The sequence below is a fragment of the Notamacropus eugenii genome, chromosome 3, assembly GCF_028372415.1.
Source record: "Notamacropus eugenii isolate mMacEug1 chromosome 3, mMacEug1.pri_v2, whole genome shotgun sequence".
Lineage (NCBI taxonomy): Eukaryota > Metazoa > Chordata > Mammalia > Diprotodontia > Macropodidae > Notamacropus > Notamacropus eugenii.
Window position 1 is genome coordinate 395,923,303 of NC_092874.1, and position 17,198 is coordinate 395,940,500.

The following is a 17,198-nucleotide window of genomic DNA, read 5'->3' on the forward strand; positions in this document are numbered from 1 at the left end:
CTGACCTCTAAAAGAGAAACAACATCTTAAAGTTAATTTATTTTGTTCAAACAAGATGGGGACGTAATTATAAAATTATGTTAATGTGACAAATTTACAAAATGAGTGGAACAGAAACCAGGTGACTCAACTAGATTTTCAACTTATTGCTGTAGCCTGAGGCCAAAGATGGCATCTTCCGTTTGGGCTCATAGCAATTAGGGCATGTTGCAAACACCATCAGAGCGGTAAAATGCTATAGATCTCCTTGTACACCAAAGCAGGAATTGGCCTTAATTAAAGGCTACAGAATGTCTGCTGCAATATGGAACAGATACAATCTATAAAATTCCAGTTCAAATAGTTTAACAGCAGAAAACCATGTAACTTACATTCACTAGAACCCTAGACAAGGCAAACCATGAACACTTGAAAGCAGAATGCTTGCTAATTAGAGTACACTCAAGATCTTTTTATATGAATATTACACAAACCATGTCAAGGTGCAAAATTAATTATTTAACTCATACAGAGTAACAGTAAAGTACCTTAAAAGTGGTAAAACATTATTTATGGGGTGAGGGAAATGTACTAGAATTTTCTGCTAATATTTAAATAAGACTTTCGTGTCTCACAAAGAAATGTTGATATTCCTGTTGGTATAACTGCTGTAACACTACATAGGGCTTCCCTTTTGATTCATATCGGTTTTCGAATTGTTTAAGGGCTTGGTCCAGCTTGTTAACTCTGCGGTCTAGAGTTCTGCATTGCCCCATGGGATTCTTCTCAGAAGTCTGTCTGTGAGAGGAGAATCTCTCTATCAGAGACTCAGAAAGCTTGGCCCTACGACTGATCTAAAAACCTCTTGTCAGTTTGCTATCTCTCTAAGGACAGAACTATTCCAAAGTGCTTCCATGGTATAGCAAAGAAATAAGGATAACAGAGTCTTTCCCTGTGTACTACAGGAAACAGCAGGAATCAAGGTTTAGCTATAGCATTAGGGATTCATATGGCTCTATAAAGATGAACTTACAGTATAAAAATTAGATTCATATATTTGTTATTCAGGAAATCCACAGAAACAAAGGCTATAACCAGTATCTTTCATATAGTGCACTTATGTACCCAGTTCCAGCTCCTGGCTCCTGTTCTTTGCATCTTGGGTTCAAAAGGAAGACAAAACCCTCAGTAAAATTTCACTACTTAGGAGTTCCATTTTCCTATAAGTTGGACATACTAGTTCTAACCTTTCCAGGTTTGCTTAATGCCTCTCTCCCAAGAACGCACCACAAGACAAACCGGAAGAAAAATCCTTACAATACAAAGCTTTGGAGAAATCTTGAAAATTGATTAAAAAAAAAAAAGTGAGTGAATAGGGAAGGGAGAGATAAACTCTGTAAACAAACTTTAAATATAAAGCATTTCCAGAAAAATCAGTACTGTCTTAGTGGGATTCCTCTCAAATCAGTTATCTCAAAATGCTACCTATTTCATGTGGATCTAAAAAAATGCATCAAAACTAGGGTGCTCTGGGTATTTATTCCCTCTTTGCATATCCTAATAAAGATTTTAAGACATATTAGCTGTATAAGGTTGAAACACAGCACAGCTCATAGCCTGTCCCTCTTCAAATCAGCAACTAAGGGCTAGAAGATTTAATAAGCATGATGACAGTAAAATAAGTATCAATTTCACCTCCTATCATCTCTTACTCTAGCTAAAATAACAGATTTCTTTACCTTGACTCTCCCTTTCTGCCTTCACAGGTGCATTCAAACCTGAAAATATTTCCCTTGCATTTTCATTCAGTTTTCTAAAGTATTACCTGGCACTTAACAAGACTACTTATTCATTTTGTGGTAATGATTTTAGATTTGGTTCCCTCATTATAACCATTTACAAGAAGGTCTCCAGGAAGCTCCTTTAAAAAAAAGTAGCTAAAAGGGAGAAGTAGTAGTAAGGGAAAAGGGGAGTAAAAAGGAGGGGGACTGAAAGAAGAGAGGGAAGACTGAAGGAGGCGGTGGTCAAAAGTTAAAACTCTATTGTGGAAGGGAGGGGAGAAAGGAGAACTAAAAGAGAAAAGTAGGGGTTGCTCTTCTAAGCAGGAATTACATATTTATATTACTGATATCAGGGAATGCTGTATTCTAAATGATGTTATACTGAAGCTACAGAACTTTTACAGGACTTTGAGGAGCTACTTAGTGAGCTAGAAGTTCAACAAAAGGCCCTAGCAAGCCTTTAGACCTAATAGAGTTTTTACTCTGAAAATGTATTTTGTTTAGTTTTACACTAGTAAATAGCCTTGGCACAGGGAACCTGAATATAAAACTTGTTTCTACTCCCAGTTTGGGACTCTGAGATTATGTATAATAAAAATGCCATTTTAAAAGCAGTAACACATCTGTTATATGCAATTAATTTAATTTCTAGAGTTATGCAAATGTCATAGGATTAATATGCCGCAGCACTGAGAGTATGTTACCTAGGGCTTGCCCTATGACCATCATAAAAACATATTTAACTCTTGCTCAAGCATTTTTAATAAAAAGCTAGAAACATCAGATTAAGTATTTTGGGAGGTTATTTTTTAAACCCACTTTCTTGTGTTCACGAAAGTCTCTTCTAGCGTCTCCAAGGAGATTTGAGGTCCCTTCCTAATATTCATTAACATTAATGGAAGGTATAGAAAGTAAACAGACTCTTCCAAAGGGAAAGGGTGGGGAGTAGGGGAAAAATAAAAATCCAACTAGTTGATTCTCTTTTTTAAAAATTAATAACTGCTCTCTAATATTTTATTCTTCAATGAAAGGGGATAGTGGCTAAAAATATTGACAGTCACCACAAATTCCTATTTCTAAGCAAATGACTAAACAGGATTACAAAGCTTTCCAAGACAGAAAAGGTCACCAATATTTGCCTCCTGAAGCCTTTTCAGTAGAAGATTCCACAGGTATTCTGCCTAACTCTATACTATGTATTACACCATACTAATGGTATTCTGGCTAAGCCCCAGGATACCCATTAGGCCATCCCCAATAAACCTTACTCACCTAAGGACAAGGAAGAAAAAACAATCTGCCCAGGTCACTCAGGGTACTGGGAAATAGCTGGGAGGAGATTCTAAAAGTCATTAGATTTAACAGACTGATCTATGAGTAATTAAATTATTTTTAAGCACCAAAAGAGGACAAAAACTACTTAAGAGAGAAAGAGAGTCTACTCCAGAATCCATGATAGAATGGATACTATACAGAACCTGAAGTGAGGTACGCAGTGCAAGCAATGGTTCTGAAAAAAATATGACTTTTCATTATCCTTCCACTTACCTTTCACCAAGGTAGTCCCCAATTACAGTTTTATTTAGTCCTTCTCCTTTATAAAGGAACTGGGCTATGTCTTCTGGGGTGCTCTGCAGCAGGTCATTTTCTATAAGAAACTGAATTCCCTAAAAGGAACAGAAGAGAGAAAGTACTGACTGTTTGGAGCTTATCTGGGCATGATATGAGGTGTTCGTCTAAACCTAATTTCTGCCACACTGTTGACCAGTTTCCCCGTAATATCTGTCAAAGAGTGAGTCCTTTACCTAGTAACTGGGGTCTTTGGGTTTATCAAATACCATGCTAACGAGTTTGTTTCTACTTGTCATATTCATGTTCAACTGATCAACCTTCCTATTTTTTAACCAGTACCAAACAGTTTTAATGCTTACTGCTTCGTTGTACAGCTTCAGGTCTGCCACTGATAGACCTCCTTCCACTTTCTTCCTTTTTTTCACTATTATTCTTGACATTCTTGACCATTTTTTCCATCATATGAGTTTCATATTTTTTTTGAGGTCTTCGAGGAGTTTGATTGGTATAGCTCTTTATATAGCATTGTCATTTTTGTTATATTGTCTCCACCCACCCACAAACAATTAATTGTTTCTCTAATTATTTAGGTCTTTATTTCTCTGAAGAATGTTTTACAGACGAATTCATACCGTTCTTGGGCACATCCCAAATATCTAATAGTCTCTGTAGTTATTTTGGATGGAATTTCCCTTTTAGTTCTTCATGCTTGTTTTTTTGGTGACATACAAGAATGCTGATAGTTTATGTAGATTTGCTTTATATCTTGCAGCTCTGCGGAAGTTATTGTCTCAATTTTTGTTTGACCTGTTGGAGTCTTCTAAGCATACCATCATATCATCTGCAAAAAGTGAAAATTTTCTTTCCTCTTTGCCTATGCATATTCCCTGAATTTCTCCTTTTTGCCTTATTGTTACAGCTAGCATTTGTAGCATGTGAAATACTAGTGGTGATAACGGGCATCCTTGCTTTACCTCTGATCTTATTCTCCTTTACATGTAATGTTTGCTTTGGACTTTAAATAGATTATTGATGATATTAAGGAAAGATTCATTTTATTTCTATGGTCTCCAGAGTTTTTAACAAAACCAGGTACTGGATTTTGTCAAAAGCTTTTTCAGCATCTATTGAAATAACCATATGATTTTGAACTAAATTGTTAACATGATTTTTTGGGACAGCTAGATGGTATAATGGACATAATACTGGGCTTGGAATCAGGAAGACTTAACTTCATGAATTCAAATCTGGTCTTGACATTTACTAGCTGTGTGACTCTGGGCAAGTCTCTTATATCTGCCTCAGTTCCTCATCTGAAAAATGAGCTGGAAAAGGAAATGGCAAACCATACCAATATCTTTGCCAAGAAAATCTCAAATGAGGTCATGAAGAGTCAGACACAACTGAATACAACACAACAACAACAAAAGACAGAAAGGTAGGAATATGATATGTGTGACATATGTGGTCAGTCACATTCACACTGTTTTTCCTTTCTTAGAAATTCAGTTACAGTGATGGAGGTATAAAACCAAAAGCAAGTGATAAAAAATTAATGAAAGGTAGGTGACAGATTTTCTTTGAGAAGCAAATAAAAGAGTTGACAGGTGGTTTGCTGTTCATTTTAAAAAACAATTTCATATGACATACTGTACTAATATTTGCAAAAAGACCACAAGGAAAATAGTTTTGGCCTACATCCCAACAACTGTTAGAGAAAATGAAAAGATGAAGAAATTTTATACGTTTATATGTACTTTCTTTATTCAGTCTATGTGCCACAAGTGGGACAGTTTCTAGAATACCAAAGCTCCTCTGCCTAATACAAATTTTAGTTCAGTGACAAATCTCACCCACTTCTCTCTCTCAAAATTTTTTTTGAGGGGCTTCTACCCATGAGTCTTGTTTCCAGAAATTTTAATTCATATAGGAGAGAGGTGGGGGTAAAGGGGGGAAGTTGTTCTGTTTCCTAAGTTATGAGACCTGACTCTTAGATTCACTACTTAGTCATCCTACCACTGGAATCATGGCCCTTTCGTCTTCCCTGGATGCTGGATACCACCCATCCTGGGTGGAGTATGGTTCTGGGAATTATGGCTCTTGCTTAGAGAAGGGGAGAGAGTTTCCCAAAGTGCCCACTCTCCCTGATGAAATCTGTTATGAAGCCTCTGTGACTCCCTATTGCACTTCCATGTAAACAGAAGTTTGCTTCCTCCATATTTTTGTGACTAGTATGTGCTTCCCACTCCTTGCCCACACTCCAATCCCTCCAGACTACCTTATTTCACCCTTTCCAACCTTCCCCAGCACATGAAAAGACCAAAGGCCACTCTTCTTCCTCTATTCTCCAACCCAAGCTGAATAGGAACAGGAACATGTCTGGCTTCCCTTTGATATTTGCCTTCCCTCTTCCCACCTAAATAACTTCCCTTCGTGTCATGCCTCCCCCCTCCAAAAATAACTTGATTCTGTGGAGTCAAGATGGCAGAGAGTAGGAAGAGCAACAGCAAAGCTCTCCACCTTCCACCAATCAAATCAAATCATATCAAATCCAAGACTCAACCTAGATCTTGAAAATGCACCAGGATCGGTCCTAATCAGGAAATCCAAGGGAAAAAAATCACAATGAATCATTTTTCCAGCCCAGGTCTGGCAAACAGAAGACACAAGAAGTGTGTGGCATGGGAGGGGCACAGGAGGAGTGGCACAGAAGTGAGCTAAGGGGACGATCTAGCCAAGAATGACCACGTGGGGCATTCCAGTGCAAGGAGAAGCTGTGAATCATGGGGATTAAGAAGCTCCAAATCCAGCACAAAGGGCTGTCCAATCTCATGCAGGGTGCAGGAATAGATGCCAGCTCGCATCTGCTCCCATTTAAACCCAGACACTTGTTGTAACCAGAAAGATAGTTTTAAAAGGTTTGAAACAAAAAACTAATAATAAGAGATGATAAAAAAACAACCTACCATCTACTCTTCCTTAATGTAAAACTGATTATAAATGATTATGAATAAAAATTAGCACAATGAAAGTGAAGAATACAAAGAAGGAAGCACTGAAGTAGGAGTTAAGTGCGATGAATCCAATATAAATGCATCCCATCATTTTTTAGGCACATAAAAGCATTTTCAGGCTTTTGTCCTACGTCAATTTGATGTATGTATAAGGATCACAGATCAACATCAAAATAGAGCATAATGAAATTAATGCATTCGGGTACACTAAAAGTGAAAAGGTCAGTAATATAAAATGGACATCTTTACAAATATGTATACCATCTGAAAAGGTACACAGTGGTATAAAGATAATTAAAATATCTCTCTACAAAGCCTGGAACCATTTGAGCATTATTAGTTTTCTTCTCAGCACTAAAAGTAAAGCTTATAAGAAAATCCCAACTTTATAAAAACAAACAAATACAACCACTTGATAGACACATCACTATACTATTGAACTTGGGTGACGATTAGCGATTAGAGCATCCAAAGAGCAGACCTAACAAAAGGAGCATTATGTTTAGCTATGGTCGTTGAAGTTCTGGGATGGAACAGAAAGCAATGTGCTCACATGTCCTGGGTCTTGACTCTGTCATTTTTAACTGGCTTACCTTAAATAAGTCATTTTTTGCCTGTGGGTCTTTATTTTTTATTTGAAAAATAGTGATGTTTGGGATAGGAGTGGAGGAAAAGAGGAAGAGCGTGAAATAGATGTCATTTTAATGCAAACATTTTAGGAGATTTTGACTCTGGTAGGAAGAAAATTTACCTAGTCCACTGTTGCTATGGCTATTCAAAATAAGGAGACAATATAAATAAATACATGTCATCAACTGGTAGATCTTAAGCATAAACTGACTTCATGTCTTGAACCCATTACCTGGAATCTTCTCATCCAGCAATCCAGGGAACAGACTCGCTAGATAGATAGCATGACATTTTGTTCACCAATGTCTCTTTTATCTTCTCAAAAATGTTTTATTAATAATGACATTTGTTTTTATGCCACTTCGCAACAACCCCCTGCTAATAGAGCCCTTCTTTTATAACAAACAAAAACAATCAAAAGCACACAGGATAGTATCTAGCAGTATATGTTCGATATTTCACAACTGTAGCCCACAGCCTCTTTTGAGACAAAGGTAGTGTGTTTCCACAGTGGTTTTCCTGAACAAAGATTGGTCAGTGCGTCTGCTGTCAGGCAGAGTCTGAATTCTGAAGTATTTTAGTGTTACTTTCAATTACATTGTTGCAGTTGTATACATAATTCTCCTGGGTACTTCTTTACTTTGTACCAATTTATACAAGTATCTCCTGTTTTTCTGAATTCCTCATTAGTCTTTCTAATGGTGTAATAATTTTCTATTAAATTCATATGCTACAATGTATTTGGCTTGAATTCTCCAATCGATGAGCACCTATTTTGTTTTCTTTTTTTTTTACTACTACCACAATAAATGTTGCCACAAATATTTTGGAACATTTCTTTCTCTCACTGACCTCTTTGGGATCTGTGCCTAATGTGGGATATTTGGCTCAGGAAGAACGAATAGTAAGTTGATTAGAGAGATGCAAATCAAAACAACTCTGACGTATCACATCACACCTATCAGATTGCCTAACATTACAAAACAGGAAGATGATAAATGTTGGAGAAGATGTGGGAGAGTAGGTACACTAATTCACCATTGGTGGAGCTGTGAGCTGATCCAACCATTCTGGAGAACAATTTGGAACTATGCCCAAAGGGCTACAAAAATGTGCATACCCTTTAACCCAGCAATATCCCTTCTAGGACTGTATCCCAAAGAGAGCATAGAAATGGGAAAGGGTCCCACATGTACAAAAATATTTATAGCAGCTCTCTTTGTGGTGGCCAAGAACCGGAAATCAAGGGGATCGTCATCAACTGGAGAATGGCTGAACAAACTGTGGTACATGAATGTAGTAGAATACTATTGTACTATAAGAAATGATGAACAGGAGGACTTCAGAGAGGCCTGGAAGGACTTATATGAACTGATGCTGAGTGAAATGAGCAGAAGCAGGAGAACTTTGTACACAGCAACAACCACAGTGTGCAAGGAATTTTTCTGGTAGACTTAGTACTTCAATGAAATGTAAGGACTTTAAAAAATTCCCAGTGAACTCTTGAGGCAAAACGCCTTCCATATCCAGAGAAAGAACTATGGAACCGGATCACAGAATGAAGCATACCACTTTCTTTTGTATTATGTTTTGTTTTGTTTTATGATTTTTCCCATTCATTTTAATTCTTCCATGCAACATGACTAAGGTGACAATGTATTTAATAGGAATGTATGTGTAGAACCTATATAAGACTGCACACCATCTCAGAGAGGGAGTGGGGAAGGAGGGGAAAAAATCTAAGATATATGGAAGTGACTGTAGAACACTGAAAACAAATAAAATAATTTAATAAAAAAAAGATTGAATACTAAGTTAACTTTTCTCACATAATTCCAAATTATTTCCCAGAACAGTCGGACCAATTTGTCCAACTATATTTTATTTTCCACCTATATTATAATTCTATGCCTGTCTTTTAATAGCTCTTCCAACTCAGACTGTCTGTTGTCATCTTTTCCAGTTTGACAGGTCATACATAGGATCACAGAATTAGAACTGGCAGAGACCCTGGTGCAAATCCCTTATTTAACATAGATGAAGAATGAGGCCAAGAGAAATTAAGTGACTTGTCAAAGGTCACAGAGGTAATAAGTGGTAAGGCTGGGGTTTGAACCAAGTTCCTATGAAACCAGCACTCTTTTCAGTTCAGAGATGCTTTAATTTGTCTTTTATTATTAGTGTTTTGAGGCATTTTCATGTTTTTTTCCCCTTAATTTCCATACAGCCTATACCATTTATTCTGATTCTATATAAATTCTTGGAATTTTTAAAGATAATAATTGGCTACTCATTCTTGATGAAGACAACTTTTTTATTAAAATAGAAAGAAAAATTTGTATTCCAAAGAATTGGAAATGCTGTGCTTACCTTTTTAGGATCCATGTTGAATTTCTTTCTTCCCATAGCTATTTGCTTATTCCTCTGGGTAGTTTTGCTATTTATTTGAAATAATTTTTAAAAATGATTACCAGGTGTTCTCACATAGTAGAGTAATTTTAGAGGACTTTTTGCATAGTCATGATTATTATAAAACATTCTCATAGGATGTCTTATATTTCAAAATCACCATATTAAGGGAAGTGTGTTTGCCCTTAGGGAAAGTATACCGCACTCAGTCGATTGTAAAGAGAAGTTTCGGCTATTTTGGATAGCTCCTAATGCTGGACAACTTCAGATTTATTTTCTTAGGAGACTTTAATGATGATAATAAAATATCATACTTCTTAAATAGGACACTCTCACTAAAGTTAGTTGATCCTAAAATCACTAACACTGAACAAATAGAAGTGAACAGTAAATTAGAAAAGTATAGTATAAGGAACAAACTCAATGAAAGAATTATCTGATTATTCCAGAAAGCACAAGGAAGGTGGTATTTAAGGAAGAAGAGAAAAGATAAATTTAAACTGCAAAAACTTTCTCCACCTCTTAAGCTGAATAATGTGGGAACTGAATAAATTAAAGGTGTGCACGTAAGAAGCTTACCTCTCCTCCACACAAGTTAGGTTATCGATCTCTGTCATCACTTCTGTAATTTCAAATTTTAGCCTCTGCCAAAAATAGGAAAAGAATTAATGGGAAGGAAAAATTAACCCGCATAGGCTCAGAATAATTTAACACTCCATACACAAATTTCTCTGAAATTTCTAATAGGACAACAGAAGTATAAGAATAATTCCCGTATACAAGAACTTCATAGTAAGACCCACTACAACCCAGATGAAATCTTTCTCTAAAACTGAGACATCATTCAGAGTAGTTCATTAGTGGTGACTCATTAACATATGTCAAAACACCCTACTTAGAGAGAAAAAATACACTAAGAGATCCTAGAGAAGACTGTCATAGGTATAAAAGGATGAAATCATCAAAAGAAAGGAATTAACACCCTTACTTAAGATATTTGTGCTACTTAAACATATTTTCTATATTTCTAAGGTCCCTTCCAATTCTAAAATAGTCTGTTCTGATGTGGTTACTGCCCTTATTGATTTCCAACTGTGTTCTTGGGAAGATCAGGAGAAAAAGTGAAGGTCAAATTCTCTAAGGTAAGCCATCATACCACTTCAATGATAAAATTTCTGATAATTTCTATCATTTTGCACAAGACCAGCAAATGGAGTTAGAGCCAATGAGGAGGTTTACTTTACAAATGATCCATAATATTTAGCTAAGCTTAAATTAGGAAGAACAGACTCTTCACCAAGAGAAAGTTTCTTTAATGCAGTTAGGTTCTTTCTTAATACTGAGGTAGAAAAGGTTCCATTATCATTAAAAGACATGGCTACTAATTTTTTAAAATATCTTTGCTCTTGAAATAATGAAACCTATCCCAGCCTGCTTGATTTATCAGTGAGATAAAGGAACAACCTGGAAAAAACAAATAATACGATTTTAGGTTTTTGTACAAAACAGAGTCAGTTATGGGTTCTGATACTTTGTGTACCAAGAAAACCAATACCTAGAACAGAAATCCTAGGGTGAACTGCGGGACTTTTTAATTTGTTTGAGAGCACATTTGGCACTCCAATCTGTGAGTAATCGATTCTGTTAAAATTTACCTTGGCATTTCATTATGGAACAAAGAGGTTTTTGAAAGGAGTGACAAAATTTTTTTTTTTTTGACTTCTATGTCATTTAGTGTGAGAACGTTAACTCAGGAAAGCTAATCAACGGAGGAACTACTGGCTTTTGACTGCCCTTTGAGTATCTACTGCTATCACTAATAGATCGAGATTAATTTAAACTGCAAAAGGCTTCTCCATCTCTTAAGTTGAATTAAAGGTATGCACACAAAGAGTTTACCTCTCCTCTACACAAGCACTCCTGGTAGCACCGCCTTTCCCTGCTTCTCCTACATAGTGATGGAAGTCTCTGATTATAAACTATACTTACATTTCCCTTTATCTGTATTTAACTGTGTAATTATCTCTATAGTCTCGTTAGTTACTTTCAATTTGCACAAGCTCACATATAAAGCTTTTATAGTCACTTCCAGTTCCATATCTTCCTTACCCAGTCCAAATTAGAATGTCCTCTCATACCTCTAATAGTCAAGAAGAAAGCTAGTGCCTTCAGCACAAGTCACAGATTCACACTCAATTCCTTAATTCAAAGTTGTCTTAAAACTTCTGCATCCTAACTCTGTAGATTCCTAGGATTCTGCCCATAGAATTTTCCTGAAGGATATTCTTTTCTGGCACTCTGACCAAAAGAGATCCACTATTTTCCCTTGCTCTAGAATTTTCCCTGCTTCCTGAGACATAGTTTATATCAACCAATCTGATTCTTTCTAATGTTTTCTGACCCAATTTCTTTAAAACAGGTTTTATTTTATCATAGATTGTCAGATCATACAGTAATTCTTTGCATTCCTATCTCTTATTTAAGGGTCTTTCCACCCCCAAGAGGTAACTATTTCAAACTATTCATCGTAGGGTCTATCTATTGTCTCTTCTAAATACCTATAATGACATAAAATTTTGCATAATCAAAACCCAATTAAATTTTTTAATTTTTATTTTAATACATATTTGTTTTCTTTCTTCATCACCTACTACCCCCCGCCAGCTGGGGGCAGGGGAGTGGAGAGGGAGAACTCTTGCAACTAAGTCAAGCAAAACAAATTTTCACACTTTCTGTTTTCAAAATGTATGTTTCACTTTGCAACTTGAGTTCATCTGTCACCTCACTGTCAGGAGGTGAGTAACACAGCTCCTAATAACTGTATGGTTGGAATCATGGAATCACAGCTGGTCACTGCAGTGTTCAAAGTTGTTAAGTCTTTCAAGCTGCTTGTCTTTAAAAAATATTCTTGTTACTGTATAAATTGTTTTCCTAAAAGCCTGATTACTTTTTGATTACTCTGCCAGACTTTTGTTACCCTCAATTCACATATGATGTTAGTGGAGGGATTTTTGTTAATTTCCATAGCAGACTGAACAGATTGAAGGTCATATGGGTTTCAATTCTCCTACAGGTATCAATTTACTGGCAAGTCATAAATAATTTCCGTACAATATTACTGAATCTTATTTCTTTTTAAACTAAATTTTATACACTGCAACATATAGGCTCTGTGCTTTTGCAACTTACTTAACATATTCCCATTGTCTTTTTGTATATTTATATATGAATATTTCTATATGGATAAAAACTAGATAAACATTTTATATTACATAGCAATGAAAATTATTAACATTTTACAGTTTGAAATTTAAAGATTCATTACCTCTATGTCATCAATAAGCTCCTTTTTTCTGCGACGAATGTTTAAAAGTTCTTCTCTCTCTTCCATTGAGAGGTCATCAGGCACTAAAAAAAAGAATCATAAATAGTTAAGTAAAAATTTTAATTCCTTAGTTTCAAAGTTCTTTACAAGTTAGTGGTCACAATATATTGGGTGAGGGGGAGGGTTGCAAGGACAACTAAGGTTTTGGGTTTTTTTTCCTATTTGTCATGTCAAATAGATTTCTGGAAATATTCAGATCAGAAGATGACCTATAAAAAACTTAACTGGAATCAAAGGCCAAAAAACAAACTGGACATCAACTTCTCAGCCCAAAGTGAGTGAGGTAACCATAGTTTCACCCACCTAGCACACTGCTGTCTCCTGTCTTTCCCTCAAAGTGCTTTGCTGCTTTCTGCTAGGCTGAGTAAAAAGAAGTGGAAGTAGTAGCAAAGAAAACAAAGATGGGGGAAATATATGAGCCAGAGCAAAGACACACATTAAAAAACCATACTGGAGGTGACAACATTTTGAAAGCATTGACTCAAAATTTCTCATCTACTTTTTTATCTCTTGAAAAACTTAAGATTTGTCAGCAAATTTACCACAGAATCTCAGAGTTGGGAGTTCAGAGACTATGGATTCCAAAAGGTACTCAAACAAGAATTACCCTAAAATTATAATCAACTAGCGGTCATCTATCTTCTGTCTGAAGACCTCAAATTAAGGGGAAACCACCAATACCTAAGGCAGCCCATTCTTCTCTTGAAGAGTTCTAACTGCTAAATTTTGAGGATTATCTTACATTAAGCAGCAATCTCCATATCTGCAAATCCTATCCATTAATCCTGGATCTGCCCTCTGAGGACAAACAGAATGAGTTTACCCCTCCACCCACGATTGGGACATGGGACCTCCACTGGACACAACTTGATACCACTATAGAGAGTCATGGACCTTTCTTTTAACCAATCAATCCTTGGTGTCTTAATTGCCTCATTGTCACCAGGCAGAAGATGTCCAATAAGCTGGATGCTCATATCTCTGTTGGAGAAATCCTAAAGACCCACCACTTCAGCATGACCTTTGGACTCACTATCCTCTTGGAAGGAGATTATCTACCCTACTCCCTAAAATCCCTGAGTCCTTGCCATCAGCTCTTCTATTTTCCCACCCATAGAGTACCTATCCTTTCCATTTACCCTGAAGTGAATATGAACATGAATCCTCCATTGTGTACTACTTTCTTCAATTAGAATACGAGCTTTTTGAAAGGAGAGCTGGTCTTGATTTTCTATTTGTATCTCTTTTTAAAAAATTATTTATTTTTCAGTTCTCAACATTCACTTCCACAAGAACTTGAATTCAAAATTTTCTCCCCATCTCTCCTCACCCCCCACCCCAGGACAGCATGCACCCCATCCACCCCTTCCTCTAGTCTGTCCTCCCTTCTATTACCCACCCTTCTTCCATCCCCCTTCCTCTCTACTTTCCTGTAGGGCAAAATAAATTTCTAAAGTCCATTGCCTGTATATCTTAATTTCCAGTTGCATGACAAAACAATTTTTCACATTCATTATTAAAGCTTTGAGTTCCATATTCTCTCTCTCCCTCCCCACCCACCCTCATTGAGAAAACAAGCAATTCAATATAGGTCATACATGTGTAGCAATGCAAAAAACTTCTATAATAGTTATGTTGTAAAAGACTAACCACATTTCCCTCTGTCCTCTCCTGTTCTCAATTTACTCCATTCTCTCCCTTGACCTGACCTCCCACAATAGTGTTTGCTTTTGATTATCCCTTTCCCCAATTTGCTGTCCCTTCTATTATCTTTCCTCTCCTATCCCCTTTCCCCTTGCCTTCCAGCAGGGTAAAAAAAGATTTTCATATCCAATTGAGTATGTGTTATTCCCTCCTTAAGCCAAATCCCATGAGAGTAAGGCATATCTATTTCCTTTCATCTCCCCCCTCTTCCCCTCCATTGTAAAAGCTTTTTCTTTCCTCTTTTATGTGAGATGATTTGCTACATTCTACGTCTCCCTTTTTCTTACTCATAGTACATTCCATGTGATAAATTTTATTTTTTTTAGGTATTCTCCCTTCATATTCGGCTCACCCTGTGCCCTCTATGTATATAAATATATATTGTGTATGTGTATATATGTGTGTGTATATAGAGATATATATACACACACATACACACACATACACCCATGTATGTATATACACACATATACATACCTACACATATATGATGTGCATATACATACATACCCATACATACCTACATATATGTGTATATAAATATATGTGTATGTATACATACATACATATGTATATTTCCTCTAACTACCCTAATACCGAAAAAGGTCTCATTAGTTACAAATAACATCTTTCAATGTAGGAAAGTAAACAGTTCAACTTTAGTGAGTTCCTTAAGGCTTCTCTTTCCTGTTTACCTTTTCATGCTTCTCTTGATTCTTGTATTTGAAAGTTAAATTGTCTATTCAGCTCTGGTTTTTTCAACAAGAATGCTCGGAAGTCCTCTATTTCATTGAAATTCTATTTTTTTCCCCCCTGAAGTATTATACTAAGTTTTCCTGGGTAGGTGATTCTTGGTTTTAATCCTATCTCCTTTGACCTCTGGAATATCATATACTAAGCCCTTTAATCCCTTACTGCAGAAGCTGCTAAATCATGTTTTATCCTGATTGTGTTTCCACAATACTTGAATTATTTCTTTCTGGCACCTTGTAATATTTTCTCCTTTACCTGGGAACTCTGGAATTTGGCTACAATATTCCTAGGAATTTTCCTTTTGGGATCTCTTTCAGGAGGTGATCAGTGAATTCTTTCCATTTCTAGTTTGCCCTCTGGTTCTAGAATATCAGGGCAGTTTTCCCTGAATTTCTTGGAAGATGATGTCTAGGCCCTTTTTTTGATCACGGTTTTCAGGTACACCAATAATTTTAAAACTAGCTCTGCTGGATCTATTTTCCAGGTCACTTGTTTTTCCAATGAGATATTTCACACTGTCTTCTATTTTTTCATTCTTTTGGTTTTGTTTTATAATTTCTTGGTTTCTCATAAAGTCATTAGCTTCTATCTGCTCCACTCTAATTTTTAAAGAACTATTTTCTTCAGTGAGCTTTTGAGCCTCTTTTTCCATCTGGCCAATTCTGCTTTTTAAAGCATGTTTCTCCTCATTGGCTTTTTGGACTCCTTTTGCCATTCAGGTTAGTCTGTTTTAAAGGTGTTATTTTCTTCAACATTTCTTTGGCTCTCCTTTGGCAAGCTGCTGACTCACTTTTCATGATTTTCTTGCATCACTCTCATTTCTCTTCCCAATTTTTCCTCCACCTTTCTGACTTGATTTTCAAAATCCTTTTTGAGCTCTTCCATGGCCTGAGACCACTGCACATTTCTTTTGGAGACTTTGAATGCAGAAGCCTTGACTTTTGGGTCTTCCTCTGATGGTATGCACTGCTCCTTCTCATGCAAAAGGATGGAAGAAAATACTTGCTCATCAGGAAAGTAACCTTCTATAGTCTTATTTTTTTCCCTTTTTTGGGCATTTTCCCAGCCAGTTACTTGACTTTTGAGTCCTTTGTCAAGTGGAGGGTATACTACTCTAGGTTTCAGAGGTTTTGTGCAGCTGTTCTCTGAGATATCTCTAGGGATCTGTAAGTTCTCAGTTCCTCCAAGGTTGTACAATCAAGGGAGGGGAGTTTACTCCACTCCTGGCCTGTGCTCTGGTCTGTGAGCAACCACAAACACTCTTTTCTGCCCTAGAACTGCGAGTAGGGTTCCCTCTCCACAGCCACCACCAGCTCCACCATGCCAGTGCTCCTCCTTACCCCAGGACCACCACTCAGGACTAAGACCCGGATCAGCTGCTTGATTCCCCCAGGGTCTTTAGACCAGGGCTCCAAAAGTGGATGCTGCTGCCACAGTGGCTGCCTCCATCCTGGGGCCAGACCTGGCTCCCCTCTCATCAAGGTGAAAGAGTTTCCTTACTGAACTTTGAAGCTATCTTTGGAGTTTGTAGGTTGAAAAATCTGGGAACTGCAGCTACTACCCGTGATTCCATGCCCTGAAGCCTGCTCCACTCCTGTCTGTGCTGTGTGGCGAGGCTGAGCCGTGCTCTGTTCCAAGCTTGGTGTGACAAACCCTTCCTGTCAGCTGTTTCCCTCTCATTTTGTGGCTTCTGTTGCTCTAGAATATGTTTAGTCATTTTTTACAGGTATTTTAAGGGTTATGGGGGGAGAGCTAGAGCAGGTCCATCCTTCTACTCTGCCCTCTTGGCTCTCTATATTTGTATCTCTTCTACTTAGTGCAATGCTTCACACACAGTGGGAGAGACTGAAGATATGTGAGAGTGAGGGGGATGCCTGATGGAGCAAGGTGACGGGGTAAAGACGTTTATTAAGCAATGATTATGTAAAAGGCAGAAGTGAGGTGGAGGCCTGCTTGAGAAAAGGTGAAAAC

The 17,198-nt window shown here is 37.0% G+C and overlaps 1 protein-coding gene across 4 annotated transcripts in view; it reads right to left on the minus strand.

Moving 5' to 3' along the window:
• The window catches only part of CYTH3 (cytohesin 3), a 136,418-nt gene that overhangs the window by 15,138 nt on the left and 104,082 nt on the right, over positions 1-17,198 (minus strand). For 3 of the 4 annotated variants that reach the window (XM_072597856.1, XM_072597858.1, XM_072597857.1), the window contains 4 exons: positions 12,711-12,793; positions 9,965-10,029; positions 9,347-9,413; positions 3,309-3,427 (listed from right to left, as the gene is read on the minus strand). In XM_072597856.1, coding sequence (XP_072453957.1) covers positions 3,309-3,427; positions 9,347-9,413; positions 9,965-10,029; positions 12,711-12,793 — 334 coding nt within the window. Of the gene's footprint in view, positions 1-3,308; positions 3,428-9,346; positions 9,414-9,964; positions 10,030-12,710; positions 12,794-13,073; positions 13,135-17,198 lie in introns of those variants that run through there. The other variant, XM_072597859.1, reaches the window with a different exon arrangement.